At 39.6% G+C, this 17,272-nt stretch overlaps 1 protein-coding gene across 1 annotated transcript in view; it reads left to right on the top strand.

Annotated features, from left to right (window-relative positions):
• OTOGL (otogelin like) overlaps positions 1 to 17,272 on the top strand; it is a 3,472,886-nt gene that overhangs the window by 354,984 nt on the left and 3,100,630 nt on the right. Inside the window, exon 7 of the mRNA XM_044088067.1 lies at positions 9,154 to 9,275. Within this exon, the coding sequence (XP_043944002.1) occupies positions 9,154 to 9,275 (122 nt within the window). The remainder of the gene's footprint in view (positions 1 to 9,153; positions 9,276 to 17,272) is intronic.

Genomic DNA, 17,272 nt, shown 5'->3' on the forward strand with positions numbered 1-17,272 from the left:
CAGCTAGAGGAGACACTGACCTGAATGCTGGGCCACTGTATAAGATTTGCCACGGAAGGACCACATAACTCAAAGAAAGAAATACTGAAGAATATCAGGTGATGGTATATTTCTGGTAAAAGGATGAAAATTGCTAAGTGGCCTAATTGCAGGTTGATCACAATAAACTCCATGCAAAAGCCTGTTGGCATGCTGTCCATATAGGTTTCTTCTTTTGTGAACAAGTTTCAGTCACACTATATAGTAAGGAAGGTGGCATTTACCTGCACAAGGCCTTTGTTTGACTGCAGCAGCTCCCAGTGAGCCATTTCTGTAGTACACTGCAGAAATTGAAAATGTATGTCCCAAATGGGCAATCTACATATATTTTTATGGGAATATGTTTATTGAAGAGCGATAATTTTCAAGAGCTAGATACCGTCTAAGCCATAAAGGAAATAAAATATTTGGGCATAAGATGGAAAAATTATGATTTTTTGAGATATAGCAGTTAATCACCCATTACAGAAAGTTCTTGTAATGTAACTTTTTCTTTATTTTTAAGCTTAAAAGTATGAATAAAAGATAGACAAAATGGAATGGATATTGAAAGAAGAGCAGCTTGTTATAACCATTATAACAGAAACAGTATAGTAAGATCACATTTCCCCCAACGGGGATGGAAATAATCAACAGAACGTCTGAGATAACTTAAACTAACTGTTGCTAATAAACCAAATATTATTATGGTGACATACTATTCTCTGTCATCAAGGCATGGAACAAACTTTTAAAACACTCTGGTTATGCTATGCTGATGAGGTCTTAACAAGGCTGAAATATGCATCACCAGGGTTGGGAGGGTGGCCTAATGGTTAAGGTGTTTGCCTTACAAACACAAGGAGTAGGGTTTGAGTCTCACAAGGGATAATTGGCTAAGCTTAAAATGGCTCGCAAGGGCAGTTAGCTTAGTACTAACCTATGAACACATCAGGCTTTTTAAATAACCTGCAACAATGCAAATCCACCCTAAAATATCACCTGGCAACTAATAAACTATGCAGCTGTACCACACTTACAGTTTGAGGTATGCAATCCTAACTCTTGCCAACCATGGCAACTATACAAGTGCATTAATATAGCATTTTTGATTTTACTTACAATATCTTGAAAATGTGTATTTCTTTAATCTGATATGATTTGTAAATAATGTTTGCTGACTCCTTTTCTTTTGAATTGTGAAAAAAAATTTTTTATTCTTGTTTTGGAGCTTTTCTCACCAGGTCTTTGCTGAAAATGGGAATTTCAGTTCCTAGAAGTACTTTCCCAGGAAATAAAAGCAAATAAAAAATAAATAAACAAACACATACATAAATAGATAAATAACTTCTGTATCTATTCACAATGAAGAAAATCAAATAAAAATAATAGGCATCTACAGAAGCCCATCCTTTTAGTCAAAGGATATTGACAAGTTTAATGAGGAAATTAGGACTTGTAGTATAGATACTAATACCATTCTGGCTGAAGTCTTGGCTGCATGTTGTGACTGGAATAAATGGTCATCAAATAACATGACTAAAAGTTACTGCCTTTTTATAAGTATACTTGCATTAACTTAACGTGTACATGAATCGTCTAGATTAAATTCTATCTTAGATGTTGTAAGTTACTGCCTTTTTATAAGTACACAGGCATTAACTTATCATGTACATGAATCAACAAGATTAAATTCTATCTTAGATGTTGTATTGAATACTTTGGCTATAAAAGCAGTTTATGCAAATATTTTTTTCAACCAACAGACAAATCAGAGAACAATTCAATGAAGTACAGAGACATGATTTCAGGTAAAAGAGAACAGAACCACGTGTTTTTAAAGAAACATTACTGAAACAGTGACTATACTGCTATAAATGAATTATCACTGAACTAGAATTGGGAGAAAAATGTTGATAGGGGAATAGAAAGAATCAATGAGACACCACCAACCCCATGTGCAAAATGTAGAAAAGGTAGTTGATGTGATTAAGACTGTATGGAACGAAAACAGAAACCAAGAAAATGAATGCTTATACCAAATGAGAGCATCAAGATTAAATTCAGCAGTATGCTCTAACAAAACCAAATATGAGTTGACAACTTCTTATTTATTTATTGCATTTGTTTGCTGGGATGATCTGACTGGGCAAGACTTTGCCCCTTTTGAGAAGAGGCCCAGGGAGAAAAGCTCCTCAGTCAGTTACATTTTAGACATATTAAACATAACATAAAAGACATATCGACTTAAGATAGAATAAAAAGAGCTAAACATTAAAAAGACTAATATAGCAATAACCCACGCCTGGGTGTGGGTAATGCTAAATTTACCCACGGTTGGCGTGGTTTGGTCCCGAGGGCAAAGCCCGAGGGACCAAACAAAGCCAACCGTGGGTAATTTAGCATTACCCACACCCAGGCGTGTTATTGCTATTATACATGACATTATTTAAGAAAAGAAACTGTTACTTTTCTTAAATAATGGCATAGTATAATGCCTGTTTACTGCCCTTCCGCAGATGTCTGGCATCCGCGGCAGTTCTGATGTACTGCGCCTGCGCAGTACATCAGAGTTGTGAGCAAAAGCAACGGAGAAAGCAAGATCTCTGTTGCTTTTTAGTGTCTCGCTATGTTAAATGAGTTTAACATAGCGAGACAGTTTTAAAATAAGCAACGGACATCTCCGTTGCTTATTTTAAAACTGTCTCGCTATGTTAAACTCATTTAAAATAGCGAGACACTAAAAAAAGCAACGGAGATCTTGCTTTCTCCGTTGCTTTTTTTTAAACACTGTCTCGCTATGTTAAATGGGTTTAACATAGCGAGACAGCTTTAAAATAAGCAACGGAGATCTCCGTTGCTTATTTTAAAGCTGTCTTGCTATGTTAAACCCATTTAACATAGCGAGACAGTGTTTTAAAAAAACGAGTTATACTAATGGAAAAAAGTCCGGGCGACCGGACCTTTTTCCATTAGTATAACTTGATTTACAACGGGCACGCTGGCCAATCAGCGTGCACATTTTGGGGGGGGTCATGGTATAATACATTATTACTATATACAATAACAATGCTATACTAGATATCTGGCAAGAAAAAAATGTTTTATAGATGTATTTAGTAGTGTAGGAATGATGAGAGCCACAGCTTAGTTATATGTGAAGGAGGTAAAATAACGACTGATAAACCAGATATTGCTAATAAATTTAAAACAATAATAATAACTTTTTTTAAGGATTGCAGTAAAAAGATGGGGCCAAATAATACTCAATTAAATAATAACACAGAAAATGATAGAGGAGGACTGAGGAGCAGATGCAATAACTCAACTACTGGGACAGACAGCTTAAATGAATACTACTTGAATAAAATCCATGTTCCTTTAATACCAGTTTTAACACACTTGCTTCAAAGGTTAGGTCCTATATCAATGGAAATGTGCATTGTGGTACCAATTTATAAGGCAGGCAAAAGGATTTCTTAGACAACTATAAACGTATACGCCTCATTAGTATCCCCATCAAAACATTTGAAAGAATATTGTTAGCATGTATGCAAACCAGGATAGTAAAAGCTGTTTTGACATATTTCAACATAACTCCTATAGTGGGAGATCACGTACAACCAATGTGATATCATTTTATTCAGATAAAGTTATGGCAAGCGATGATGATATTCATGTTGATGTCACTTACATGCATCTGACAAAAACGTTGATTCTTCTGCCGCATTCCTTTAGAGATAGGGCACTGGCACAGAGTAAATGGAATGTATATGTTAGAAAATGGATAAGAAGCTGGCAACAGGGAATTTGTGTCATACAGGGATGGATGACATAAATCACATGAATGCTAATCATTTAGTGAGGTACTAAAAGGGCAAAGTTTGGGGTAAATGTTTCTATTCATTTATGTTAACTATGCCACTTAAATGTTGGGTCTCTAAACTTGTTGGTGATATAAAATAGCAAACAACAGTAATAAAGTCAATGACAAACAGATGCTGCGCAGTTATATGGATAAACTACATGTTGAACTGTAAGAAACATAGTGTCCTACATATAGGTAAGGAAAATCTCCATTATTCATATGAAAACTGACTTGTAGAAGATCTAGGGGTTTTACTAACAAATGACATAGCATTTACTGAACATGTTAATATACAAACTATAAAGTGCCATGAAGACTTTTCTAAGATGTATTTCTGGAATCCACATCAATCAGATGAATTCACTTTACCTGAAAGTGAATGCACTGAAAAAAATTGTGCGGAAACAACTTTTGACAAAACATGGAGTTAGTTTTTTTGCAGGGGTGAAGTCTCCTTGCATTATCATACCCCCAAAGCTTGCTTATATATATATATATATCTACTTCAAAGTTGCAAAACTAGGGAGGAAAGGGAAAGGTAAAATCCTCTGTTGCTGAAAGTTGTTTTACCACTTTTCTGTCAGTGTACTGGCATTTGTAGAAACAGCTATTATCACACTGTCAGGCTACTATAAATCTAGAAGTAACACTGTGTTGGGGTCTTTGTATAAAAGTATTAGCAAATCACTACTAGGTATGGAAATGGATTTTGTAGCTGCAATGTGGCTAATACTACTGGTTGGGAAAAAGTTAAAGGCATTTCACAAAACACATAACGCAGTGCAAATAAATTAACCTATGAAGATAGACTTAAAAAGTTAAATTCATATTCAGTAAATTTTTAATTATGAAAGAATGATTCAATATAATTTTTTAAATGCTTACACAATGAAGCCATTGCATTTCATTAGATGCCAGTTTTTGAGAGCATGATAAATCAACTAAGAATAACTTTTTTAAATAATTATTGATCAGGCAAGGAAGAATAGGTTAGAACTTTTAAAAACAGAGCAGGAAGGTGCTGGAGTAAGTTACTATTATTATTAAGACAATCAGAAAACCTAACTTTAGAAATCAAATAGATAAATGGTTCAGGAAGATGGCCCCAATGGTCTGTCTCTTCTTATAGTTTGGCTAGATATGACCTCTTAGAGACTTCTTAGCCTACTATGAACATTGAAAACAAATCTATGAATATCAAAACAAATCAGTCACTCAAACGCCTATTGAACATTCTTAGGTTAGCGCTATTCCTTAACACTTGACTTCTGAGAGAATGGAGGTGTGATCTGACAGGAGAACTCAGGTCATTGTAAGCTCATCATCTCTGCCCTCACAGAGCATTATGGGCAAAAGGTAGCTTTTCAAAAAAACAAGTTCACGTCAGCATGTCTGCCTACATGAGGGCATCCAGGGTTAGAAAAAAAATAAGCATTAGTACTAAGGAGTTATTTTGAAGTAGGCAGATCCAGTCTGTGTAAAACTTCACAATTAAGATAAAAATACATGCTTTTTCAGTTTCTGATTGGGTAATCATTTAAGGTAGAGTCATTTGTGCATTGAGTAAAGGTCACATAATTAGTTATTTTGTACATATTATTGATGAAGATGTTTAATAAGAGATGGCAAGGACAGATCCTTGTGGGGCTCTATCGCTGACAGATGATGTAATTATTATACTTTGTAGTGTGCATGGAACTTTATCTGCTCAATGCACTACTAGTTACAGGGGAAAAAGACAGACAGAACGAAAGAAAAAGACTAGGAACACAAACTGTTTTACTGACTTTGAAAGTTGTAAACAGTTGGCACCCGTCAAACAGATAGTAGCATAAATTTCAAGTTCTTTGCTTACAAATTCTGGACAAATCCAAAAATAACAGATGGGAATATAATCAAAGTCAAGGACTTTTTTAAAATATTGCTCCAATTCACTTAAAAGTTAATATAAAAATAGGTTTTGCATCAACATTCAATTTCTGAACAATAATTAGTCTGATATTGTTGACTGACTGTAATCCTTGATGATTTAACAGAACATCAACCATTTTATGACCGACAGGGCAAAAACATGAGACAAAATCAGGGGCATTCTATACAATCAGGTGCAGCTGAGAAGTATGGACAACAGGCAGAAATTAGGTGTTTCTCTGTAGAGCTGTTAGATAAGTTGTTTTACTATACTTTTTATGTGTGGCAGAGTGAAGGTCTAACAGATTTTAAAAGCTATTGCATCTGTCTGGTCTTAGTCCCTAATATGAGACCCTTTCTTAACATGTGTTAAACATCCCTTAGTGCTGTTAAGATTGGGTTTTGTGGTAGTGGAATAATTAGCAAGTTTAGCTTTTTCCTGATTTTGGAACATAATCATGATGCTCCACATGCTACACATAATTAACAGTAAAGTAACTCCCATAACTGCTCTGTAAGAACAAATCTAGCCCTGTTTTCTTTTTCTCTACCCTCTGCTAAAAGTCTCCACCTTACACTTTTACCCTTTACTCTTCTCCTCCACTAACCTCCCCGATTAATATTTCATGGTCTGCAAAATTCTGCTCTTGTACTTTCTATCTTTTATTTAGTAACTTTCTTTTTGTACAACATAATCTATGCAAGTATGTATTTTAGCTGGTTTAAAAGTGTGTCCAGTTTGGTTTTTGTCTGCCCCTTTCAATCTAGTATAATATATATAACATTATTTTCTTTTTCTGCTTGAACATGCTTTCACCTTTACATTACAGATTAATACTTTTATCACAATTTCAAACAACACATAAAGAAAAAATAGAATACAGTTTAGTAGTCCTAAAAGTCTCCATTCTCATTGAGTTATGCCAAGGAAGTATGCATTACTAATTTAACTATCCACTGCATATAAATTGAGTTTACTTAGATTTTGACCTGTACAGGTGCTAATATTCATGTAATATTCAATCCCTTAATTTTAAATATTATGCACACAGCCTATTTTCCCTCCTTCAATAGCCAGAAACAGTTATAGAGTACTACACAGTGGTTAAGACAAGCTTGTCTACTTGACACTTTTTTGGGGGGTGGATTTGAAGTCTCAGTCATTTGGAAGGTAGAATATACAGTCTTACAGATGTGGTTCATCACCCCACCACACACACACACACACACACACACACACACACACACACACACACACACACACACACACACACACACACACATGCACTTAGAAGCAGTTCACACCTGGATCAGCACATGTAAGTACAAGGAGAACATATACATTTGGACATTAATTAAAGGTCAGAATTAGGCCAAGTAGCCTGGGGATTTGTGGAATATAAAGGAATGATGTTGAAATGGTCTGGCAAAAACAGAAGTGATACAAGAATATACATACAATGTATTAATTATAGCAGATACAATAAATCGAACAATACGATTTTGTGTTTTAGTTGGGCCAGATAAAATGCAATAGCTTTGGCATATTGCCTGACTGAATGATATTTAGATATGAAAGTACTTTCCTACCCCTCATTCACAGATTAACTGTTGCCCACCAGTTACTTGTTCAGTATCCCCTGTCATCCATCCATAAAATATTCTGGACTTTAAATTAAATTCAATTTTTCTTGCAAATAGTGCATAAAAGTACTTATGAATCTTCTAATTTCTCCACAAAACACTGGCTTTGGTAATTAACTGTTTAGTTAAAGAATACTAATAAACTTCACCAAGGTACTTTGCTTTTTGACATTTTCCAAATTCTCTGAAAATATTTTCCTGAATGAATAGAATGTAGAAAACTACATATGTTCACCCATCTACTTAAGGAAGAAATCTTGAATTGGTATATATCTGCTGGGAAAAGATTCTGCCCTTCCCTTCAAATTAAGACATCATTCTGTGGGCATCTCTCTTGACCTTTGTCATAGTACATCTGCTGTTTCAGCTATCTGTAAAAACTGATTTGGTATCATACGAATCTTCTTGAAGGCCAGTAGTCGTAATCTTTACAAATGAGCCTATGAAGCTATGATTTCTTTCATCTTGAATAGTAGTCTTACGGTTTTTTCTTGCTCATGGACATGGGTTTCTCACCCTACTTTATGCCTTGCTAGGTTTGGCACTTAATGCCCATTTTTGCTTTTGATCCAGTCTGACTGTTACTGCAACTTCAGGACCCATTCCCTTTGTTTAAGAATTATTTAAGAACATTACTTAGTTCTTATTTAATATCCCAGTGCTCGTCATTACACCAAAAGCAATCACAGGCACATCTTTCTCTTCTTCAACCTCCATTCCCTCACGTACTGCTTAATTCTGCATAAATAGTAGGTAAAGCTAAGGGAATCCCAAGTGCTCTGCCTATTTTCCCAGTTGAATGTAGCAGTCATCTTTATCATGACTAAAATGCACTTATCCAGTTACTAATTAAATAAATAAACATACACACATAAATAAATAAATGACATATTTAGTATAGTTACAAATGTGGCTTGTACCTCACTGTGGCACATTCTTAGACAGGAGTCAAATTCTGAAGTAGAAACATGTACCCTAGATATATATGTGACCCTCATTTCATTGTGTAAGTTTCCAAAAATACATTCTACAGTAGTCTAAACGATAGTTCATGTTTTTGTTTGTCTGTCTAATTTTATGATTGCATACGTTAGTCAGCAGTTCTAGTGGAGTGGAGTGATGTGACTTTTTCCCAAGTACTTTCCAGACCCGGTGCAGAAATCTTATGCTGGCAACACCCCTTTTTATACCCAGGTGTGGATACTGCAGTGGACAATTGCTACCCTTGTTTTTACAGGAACTGATCCTTTGCTGGATTGTTCAACACATTTGACCTCATGCTTAATGTTCAGAGTGTACTTCCAACTCTTGCTTGTGTTGCTTTGTACTATGGGTGATAAAAGAAAAGCAACAAGCTGTCTCAGTATAGATTTATTATCATGAATGTCTTAGTGTGCTAAACAGTGTCATCTAACCATAAGGTTTATTGTTGTTCTAAACCAAAATAAAATCAAAATAGCATATTAACTTAAACATGTTATTCTTTAGTTCTCAATGAGTTAAAACAAAAAGATAAATGTGTTTAAATTACTGTGGTGTTTCTTTTTTCCTCAAGTGATATGCAGTGTTGTGTTGTTCATTCATAAAATATACTTAAGGAACATTGCTATTTTGTAGCTTTATGTTTTATTCATTACTAACACAGATGGAAAATGAATAATTTCACTTGAATCTATGGTGACATGACTAATGCTTCTTTTTTAATTTTGTAGGTACATAACAGCCGAGAATGCAACGGCTCAGTATATGAGTGCAAACGCTCAGTCAGCATGTTTTTTGAAAATGAAGAAGAGATAAAACTTGAAGGCCATATGGTTACAAAAGCGGGTGCAAGGTAAATAACCGTAATGCAATAATTGAGTGTTACCTTGCTTGATAGCACTCTGAAATAGTAGTTTACCTATGGCCCAGATCAGTGGAATCTGAAGTGGGAGATCCTACATATGGCATTTATTAGCCCCACTCTCTGCACAAAGCTGAAAGTATCAGCTGTAGCCTCCATGTTTATTCCTGTTCTACTCACTGAGTATCTACCAACCTCTATGTTTTTCTGTTCTACCTACTGTAAAGTCATATAACAGTATAGCTTTATGACAAACATTATCTTTCACCCTCTTGAAGAAAAGCTGATGGCAAACATTAAAATAATGAACAAAATCCTTACTTTAGTAATGTGAAATTTGCCAAGGTGAGGTTGATAGTTTAGAGGGCCATGTGATTAGGAATATCTGTGATTTTGTACTATGGTGGTAAAAGAATGTAATACAGGGTATGCAGTAAATGGCCTTCTTCTACTTTATTCATATATAAATGCAACTGTCTATGACAGTTAGGAAAGTAGATGAGAGCCTTAGTTTTATGTGATGGTCTTCTGCCTTGTACACTTATTTCTCAAAATCCTATGTTTTTTTGACTTGTTCGCGTGAAAGAAGAATGTGATTTAATCGAGAGGTGGCAGACTAGATGCAGAATATTGCTGAATAACAGAATCTTCTGAACACTGTGCAACAGTTTTTTTTTTACAATTTGCATGTGTATTTTAGTGCCCACTGCTCATGATAGATATACATGATGACTTCTGAGTAGTTAATGCTATCACCTGAAACTGCAGTCAGGAAAAAGTTCCATATGATTCTGACCACTGAGCACTGAGCTGGCATTATCTATCATCAAAGGGTGAAAAACCTGTGGATTCTTGGGGTACCTCTCTGTAAGCAAACAACAGATGGGGCAAATGTTTGTCCTACTTCCTCAAACTAGTATGCAAATGCAAGTAGCATCATCTTGAGTGTAGAGTTTAACCTCTCAACAAGACCATTAGTCTCGGGATGTTAGGAGGTGATCTTTATGTGCTTCGCCTCCCCTCCCCCCACTGCTTCCACAGACAAGTCAGCAGGTCTGACATGAAATTGGCACCTCTGTCAGCAGTATTTCTTTTCTAAAACCTACCCTGCTGAAAATCTCTAACAAAGCATTTGCCACCTTCTCTGCCTCAGTGGAGGACAGAGCCACCACCTCAGGGTATCTGGTAGCATACTCTACTACCACTAGGATATACTTTTTCCCTGTGGAACTTGGGGTACTCAGAGGCAGGAAGCAACGTGGTGCATGTACGGCAACTGCTCGGCTGTAAAGTCAACACTCAGAGAACAAAAATAGCCAGCAGAAATGGTGGAGTGCATAAAATATTTTAATATAAAACATATAACCAGGTGGAGAGTAATAAGCCCAACTACCTATCTCAGAGATAGGTAGTTGGGCTTATTACCCTCCACCTGGTTATATGTTTTATATTAAAATATTTTCTGCACTCCACCATTTCTGCTGGCTATTTATGTTCTCTGGGTACTCAGAGGCCCCACAATATCCATAGCTACCCTCTGAAATGGCACCACAATCACAGGCAAAGGCATCAAAGGAACTTTCACCTTGTCTCCTGCCTTGCCTACCTTTTGGCACTGCTCACAGGTCCTGTAGTACCCTGTTATAGCTCTGGAAATCCAGGGTCAATAAAAGTTCCGCATAATACAGCTCTTTGTATGTTTTATGCCCATATGACCTGAAAAGGGAATATCATGGGCTATGGCTGGAAGTGCCAGATAGTAGGCTTTGGGCACTACCAACTGCTGTATTCTCTTACCCTTTAGCTCTCCATCAGGGGTCCACTCTCTATTCAATAACCCTTTTTCCAAGTATACAGATTCCCGCTTCCCTTGAGAATCAGGTGCCTCGCTAGCAACATTCTTCAGGCCTTGTAATGTAGGATCTGAGAGCTGAACCTGTCTCATCTCTCTCTTAGTAAGCCTTCTCAACTCCCCTTCCACAGGAAGTCTGGCATCCTCTGACAGCAGTGCCTCACTGTCAGCCTGGGTACTGCTACTATTCACCTCTGCCCTTGCAGTCACTCTGTCCAAGGGAACATCAGTACCCACAAGCAGCTGTGGCTCACCTTCAGTTTCACTGCTACACTGTAGCTCCCTCCCTGAAGAAACCACCTCACCAGTTCTGGCTGCAAATGTGCAGTTTGTCTGGGTCTCCCCTCAGGCTACCAGACCCACATGCTTGTCTCCAAGAATGACTGCATGTAACTGCATGAACAAATGGTACTGCATTATCAAAATCATTCCCTATCAGGACATCTGCAGGGATGTCTTCAAACACATCTACTTACTGGCTTCCTTTTCCACCCTCTGAGTCAAGGTGAACCCTAGCCAAAGGTATTTGGAATGGGGTCCCCCCTAAAGCTCCGACTGGAGTAGACTGCCGAAGAAAGTAGTGCTCCTCTGTAACCAATTGCAGACCTCACAATGTTTAGGTCACAGGCTGTGTCTCTCTCTTAGCAATAGCCTCTTTCCCATTCACTAAGATGGGATATAACCTCTTGTGGTAGTTTGGTACCCTTGTTGTCTTGAGACAACCTACTGTTGGGATTTTGTCACCCCCACTTACTGGTTTTCCCAACATTTGCTCCCCACCTTGCCTCGGCAGACATCTGTATGCCACATGGCCCCAATGGTTGCATTTAAAACATTTAACCCTTGGTTCTGGACATGAATCTGGACTAGAGGCATCCCCTGTTACTGGTGGACTCTGTTGGGGCAGTCTAGGCTACCCACCATGGGTTACCTTAAACCCTTGAGCAGCACTGGGTGGCCCTTTCCTGTGCAATGATGCTCTGCTTGCTAGGTATAGGTCTCCCTTCCCTCACCAAAAGGTCTGCCAGCCCTTCAAATGTGGTGACCTGACATCCACTCACCCTCCTATGAAAATAAGTGCTTAATTCAGCAATATATTCACACACACTTTCATATGCCTTGCGTCTATGCTAATGAAACATTTTCCTATAAGCTTCAGGTGTTAACTTAAAACATTCTAGCAAACAGTTTTTTACAATATTAGAATTTAAACAATCAGTAGCAGACATTTTAGAAATAACAGTTACAGCTTTACCATGGAGTAAACTGGTCAGGAACCGTACCCAGAGCCCTTGATCAACATTATACTGTTTACATACCCTCTCAAATATATGAATGAAACTATAAAAATTATCCCGCTCTGTAAATTGTGGAAGAAATTTACTGACCTTTGTTGCTTCTGGAGTTCAGTTACTCCCTTCCCCATTACCTCCATGACTCTGGCAAAGAGTCAGCATCTCCTTTTTATGTTGTCTCTGCCACTCCTTTTTTGCAGCCTCCAGCCATTGCAGTTTCACATTTTCCTCAGCCTCAGGATGTCTCAATTTCTCTGCTGCTTTTATTTCCAAATGCGTGGCCTCCAGCTCAAGTCTCTTTAACTCTAGATGGATTTTTAAGTCCTCTGTAGAAAGGTTGAGCTGTCCATTTTCATAGGTTCATAGGTTCATAGGTTCATACTAGGCTATCTGCCCTAGGGCATTTATAAGCCTAGCCAGAATGTGTTTGGCTTTCACCACCCATTTTAAATTTATTTTGCTATGCCCTTTTTCAAGGTTAGTATTCTGTGCCTCTGTCTAACAGTGACACAGAAGTGATACCCGGGGTAAACCTACGATCTCCCATCCACTCATCAAGATTCCTCTTGAAGAGAGTCAATGAGGGACTCTGCCTAACCTGGACTGGGATTTTATTCCAGAGTGAAGGGAGCCTTTGGGTTATGAATCTGTCCCTCCAGCATGTCCTATTTATTTCAGTGCTGAGGTTCAAGTCTCGAGCATAGCTCGATGGGATTTGGATTTTCTGAGGTGCAGCATGTCCATTAATTCCGTGTTGGACATGGCTTTATATGTCAGGCACAGATCGCCTCTGAACAGGCGGTATGCCACTGAGTAGAGCTGGAGTTTCTTTAACCGGGCAGCATATGGCATCTGTTTGAGCCCTTTGATCCTCTTGGTGAGGTACTTTTGGGGTCTTTTCAGTTGCTGCAGGTGTCTGGTAAGGTACATCCCAAAGGGGCATTGTACTCAATTATGGGCCTGATGAGGGATGAGTAAAGAGGCACGATGACCTCCTGATCTAGATGTGAATCCCTTCATGATTAGGTGGGCTATATAAAATGTTTTTCTAACCACTTTGGCCACGTGGTTGTCAAATGAGAGATTGCTATCAACTTGGGTCCCCAGGTCCCTAATTACTTCTTCTGTACTTAATGGATTACCACCTATGTGGTAATTTGTGGGCACTTTGTTTTTGCCAAAGGGATGACTATACACTTTTTGGCATTTAGCTTGAGGCCATGGCTCTGGCACCAGTTGTCTGTTTCTATGAGGCCCTTTTGAAGGATGCTTGTGTCGGCTGGAGAGTCGATTATGGCGCCCAGTTTGCAGTCATCTGCGAACTTGGTCAGCCACAGTCCTTCCATGTTGGCCTGTACCTCCGAGAAATATATACCGAACAAGAGAGGTCCCAGGACTGAGCCTTGTGGGACACCACTTGTAACTGGTTTGGAGTCTGACATGGCTCCAGCAATTCTAACCATGTGGGTTCTGTCCTTGAGCCAGTTTGCAATCCATCTAGTTACATAGGGGTTTATATTTAAGCTGGTGAGCTTATCTATAATGCCCAAGTGGGGTATTGTATCGAAGGCTTTTGCGAGGTCCAGGTAGGCTGTGTGGACCACCTTCCCCTCGTCAATGGCCTTAGTGACTGTTTCAAAGAAATCAACCAGGTTTAAGAGGCAGGATCTGCCCTTAACAAAGCCGAACTGGGTAGGATCCAGTGTCTGTAGGTCCCCAATATCTTTATTTATGAGGTCCATGATGATCCTTTCCATAGCTTTGCAGACCAAGCTAGTCAGGCTTATGGGGCGATAGTTTCCAGGATCCATTGAGGCACCACCTTTATGGAGAGGGACCACTGTTGCTGTACGCCACTCTTTAGGCACATATCCTGTAGTAAGGCTGAGACTGAACAGTAGCTTTATGTTTGGGTTTAGCTCTTCTTGGAGTTCACGTAGAACACAGCCCGGGACACCGTCTGGGCCCATTGATGCTGTGTTTTTTGCTTTGGAGAGGGCGTCTCTTACCTGAGCATCTGAGATGTCAGGGGGGAAGCACTCTGCTGGGATAGATATTTGCCCTTTTGGTGGGGGGGGGGGAGTTTGCGCTGAACCTGTCAGCTAGGATGTTGGCAATGTCTGTGGGTTCAGTGTATTTTTTGTCATTTTGGACTAATTCTGAGCATATCTGGGAATTACCACCCAGGTTCCTAAAAGGGTCTCAAAAATATGTCTTATGCTGCCCGACTGAAAGAACTCCAGCTCTATTCAGTCTCATACCGCTTGCTCAGAGGTGACCTGTGCCTGACATATAAGGCCATGTCAAACCCAGATTTGATGAATATGCTTCACCTCAAGAAATCTAGATCCCTCAGAACCACAAGGGCGGGAGACTTAAGCCTTGACACGGTTATTAATAGGACGTGCTGGAGGGACAGATTCATCACCCAGAGACTCCCTATGCTGTGGAACAAAATCCCGGTACATGTGAGGCAGAGCACCTCGCTGGCCTTGTTCAAGAGGAATCTTGACCAATGGATGGGAGATCGCAGATATACCCCAGGGATTACTTCAGTGTCACTGCTTGACAGAGGCACAGCACAATAATAGGCATAGTTTTATTCAAACTAAAGGGGTGGCGAAAGCCACATATCTATGGGCTAGGCTTATAAATGCCCTAGGGCAGATAGCCTAGTATGAACCTATGAACCTATGAACTAAAGAAAGCCTCGTGATTATCCTTAGTGTCCTGTGCAATTTTTCTCTCGAAGCTGGCCTTAGACAATTTTATGAGTGCCCGTAGTTTTTTGCTAATACTGATCAGTGATGCCTTCCCTTTTTGGGATTTTGCTCTGTCATTTAGTAGCTTCCTCCTTCTATTGTATAGTTTGTTTATGGCTGGGGTCCTCCAGACAGGACGTCTGCCTTTGGAGGATTGGGTCTTGGTTTTATTTGGGATCGCATGATCCATGCATTCCTGAAGGTGCTCATAGAATGCGTTTATAAAGGATTCTGCGGTCTGGGCCATATTTTCCACAGGCCCGGGGGCTTTGAAGGATTCCACCTCGGTTTTGAGGAGTGTGAAATTTGCTTTAGAGAAGTTTTTCACTGTGGTTTTCTGGGCAGGGGGTGGGGTCGGGATGTGAATATCCAGTGAGATTAGTTTATGGTCTGATCTTACCAGTGAGGGATACACTTCTGGTCTGGAGCATAGAGTCCCCATGTTGGTGATGATCAGGTCCAGTATTTTTTCCCCTCTTGTGGGAGTGGTAACAAGTTGTTCCATAGCATTTGAGATTATAAATTCTAGGAACCTTTGGGCTAGGGTGTTGGAGCTAGAGTAATGCTCCCAGTCTATGTTTGGGTAGTTGAAGTCGCCCAATATAATGGTGTTTGGAGAGACCTTCATATTTTCCAGTGTTCTCAGGAAGGCCGAGTGGGGTTCCTGTGTTTGGGAGGGTGATCTGTAGCAGGCTATAAACTGGAAGGCAGTTTTACCCACTGTTAGTTGCACATGGATAGTCTCTGATGCTTCGTGCTTTGCCACCAACCTAGAGGTGTGGGTATCTTTGATGAATATTGATACTCCCCCTCCTTTTGTGGTTCGGTCCAAGTTTTGGGGCCGAAAAGCATGGTATGAGGTATAACCTGGTAGTGCTGGGGTGCTCTCAGGAGCCCTGAACCAGGTTTCTGTTACTGCACAGATATCGATGTTCTCCATGCTAAGGAGAGTTTCGAGTGCGTGCATCTTGAGGTTTAGACTTCTGGCGTTGAGTAGCATTACTCTTAGTTTCTTATCCCTTGTGATACCTATGGAGGTGGGTTTGTCTTTTGAGCCTTGCCTAAAAAAGGCACTGTGGGGGTAGCAAGAGCCTTTGCCAATATCCGAAAGCCCAGAGGTGACAGGTGCAAACCGTCCCTAGCGAAGCATCGTGGCTTGTCGAGCATATCATCCCAAGTTGACAGGCATTGGATCCCCTTTGAATGACACCAGTACGTAAGCCAATTGTTGAAATTGATCATCTTTTCTTCATATTGTGGCATCATTCTTGGTGAGGGTAAGGTCAGGGTCATACCGGCCTGGGTTACATGCTCAGAGAGCTCCTTTATGTCTCTTTTCATGTAGTCCAGGGAGGTACGTCTCAGGTCATTCACACCAGCATGGACAATGACCGAGTCATATTTGTACTTGCATTGGAGTGACCTGAGTGCTTGTGTTATGTGGCGGATCCTAGCACCCCACAGGCTGCTCACTGTGACCCTCTCCTTGTTCAGCCTGGTGAGCAGGACGTCAGTGTGTCTGACGATAGAGTCACCTATTACAAGTGTATCAGGTGTGTTGTTTAGTCTTAAGGGCTGTGACTGTTTGGCACACTGGCTTTGTGAGATATGTGTTGCACATGTTTTGTTTTGGGGTAGCGGTTGCTTGGGTGTCTGCTTTGGAGGTCTCTGCTGCTTAGGCAGATCTTTATTTAGAGCCTCCGAGTATGTTTTTGTGTGATTATGTGTTTGGTTTGCTGTCGTGGAAGGTCTATGTGAGACTGGAATTGTAGTGAATGTGGTTTCCTTCTCCTCCTGACTGGTCATGCCAGAACTGAGTTGAGAGAGCTTAGCCTCCAGTTTGGCTATATGGTTGCATCTCTCACATGTGTTGGAATTTGTTGGGAGGAGGAGAGGGTTGTCTGTGTACATGAGGCAGTTGTAACATTGCCTCAAGATTCCCATATTCACCAGCTGGACCGGAGAGGAGATTGACAACTGACCTTTGGACACGCTAGAATAATATTGGGAATTCCTTAATAATTGAAAACAAGGGCCAGTGGGGAGTGAGGGTGTAGTGCTTTTAATTTTTAGTGCTGA

The sequence above is a fragment of the Protopterus annectens genome, chromosome 11.part0 (genome assembly GCF_019279795.1).
Source record: "Protopterus annectens isolate FY-2018-M chromosome 11.part0, PAN1.0, whole genome shotgun sequence".
NCBI classification, from domain to species: Eukaryota; Metazoa; Chordata; order Ceratodontiformes; family Protopteridae; genus Protopterus; species Protopterus annectens.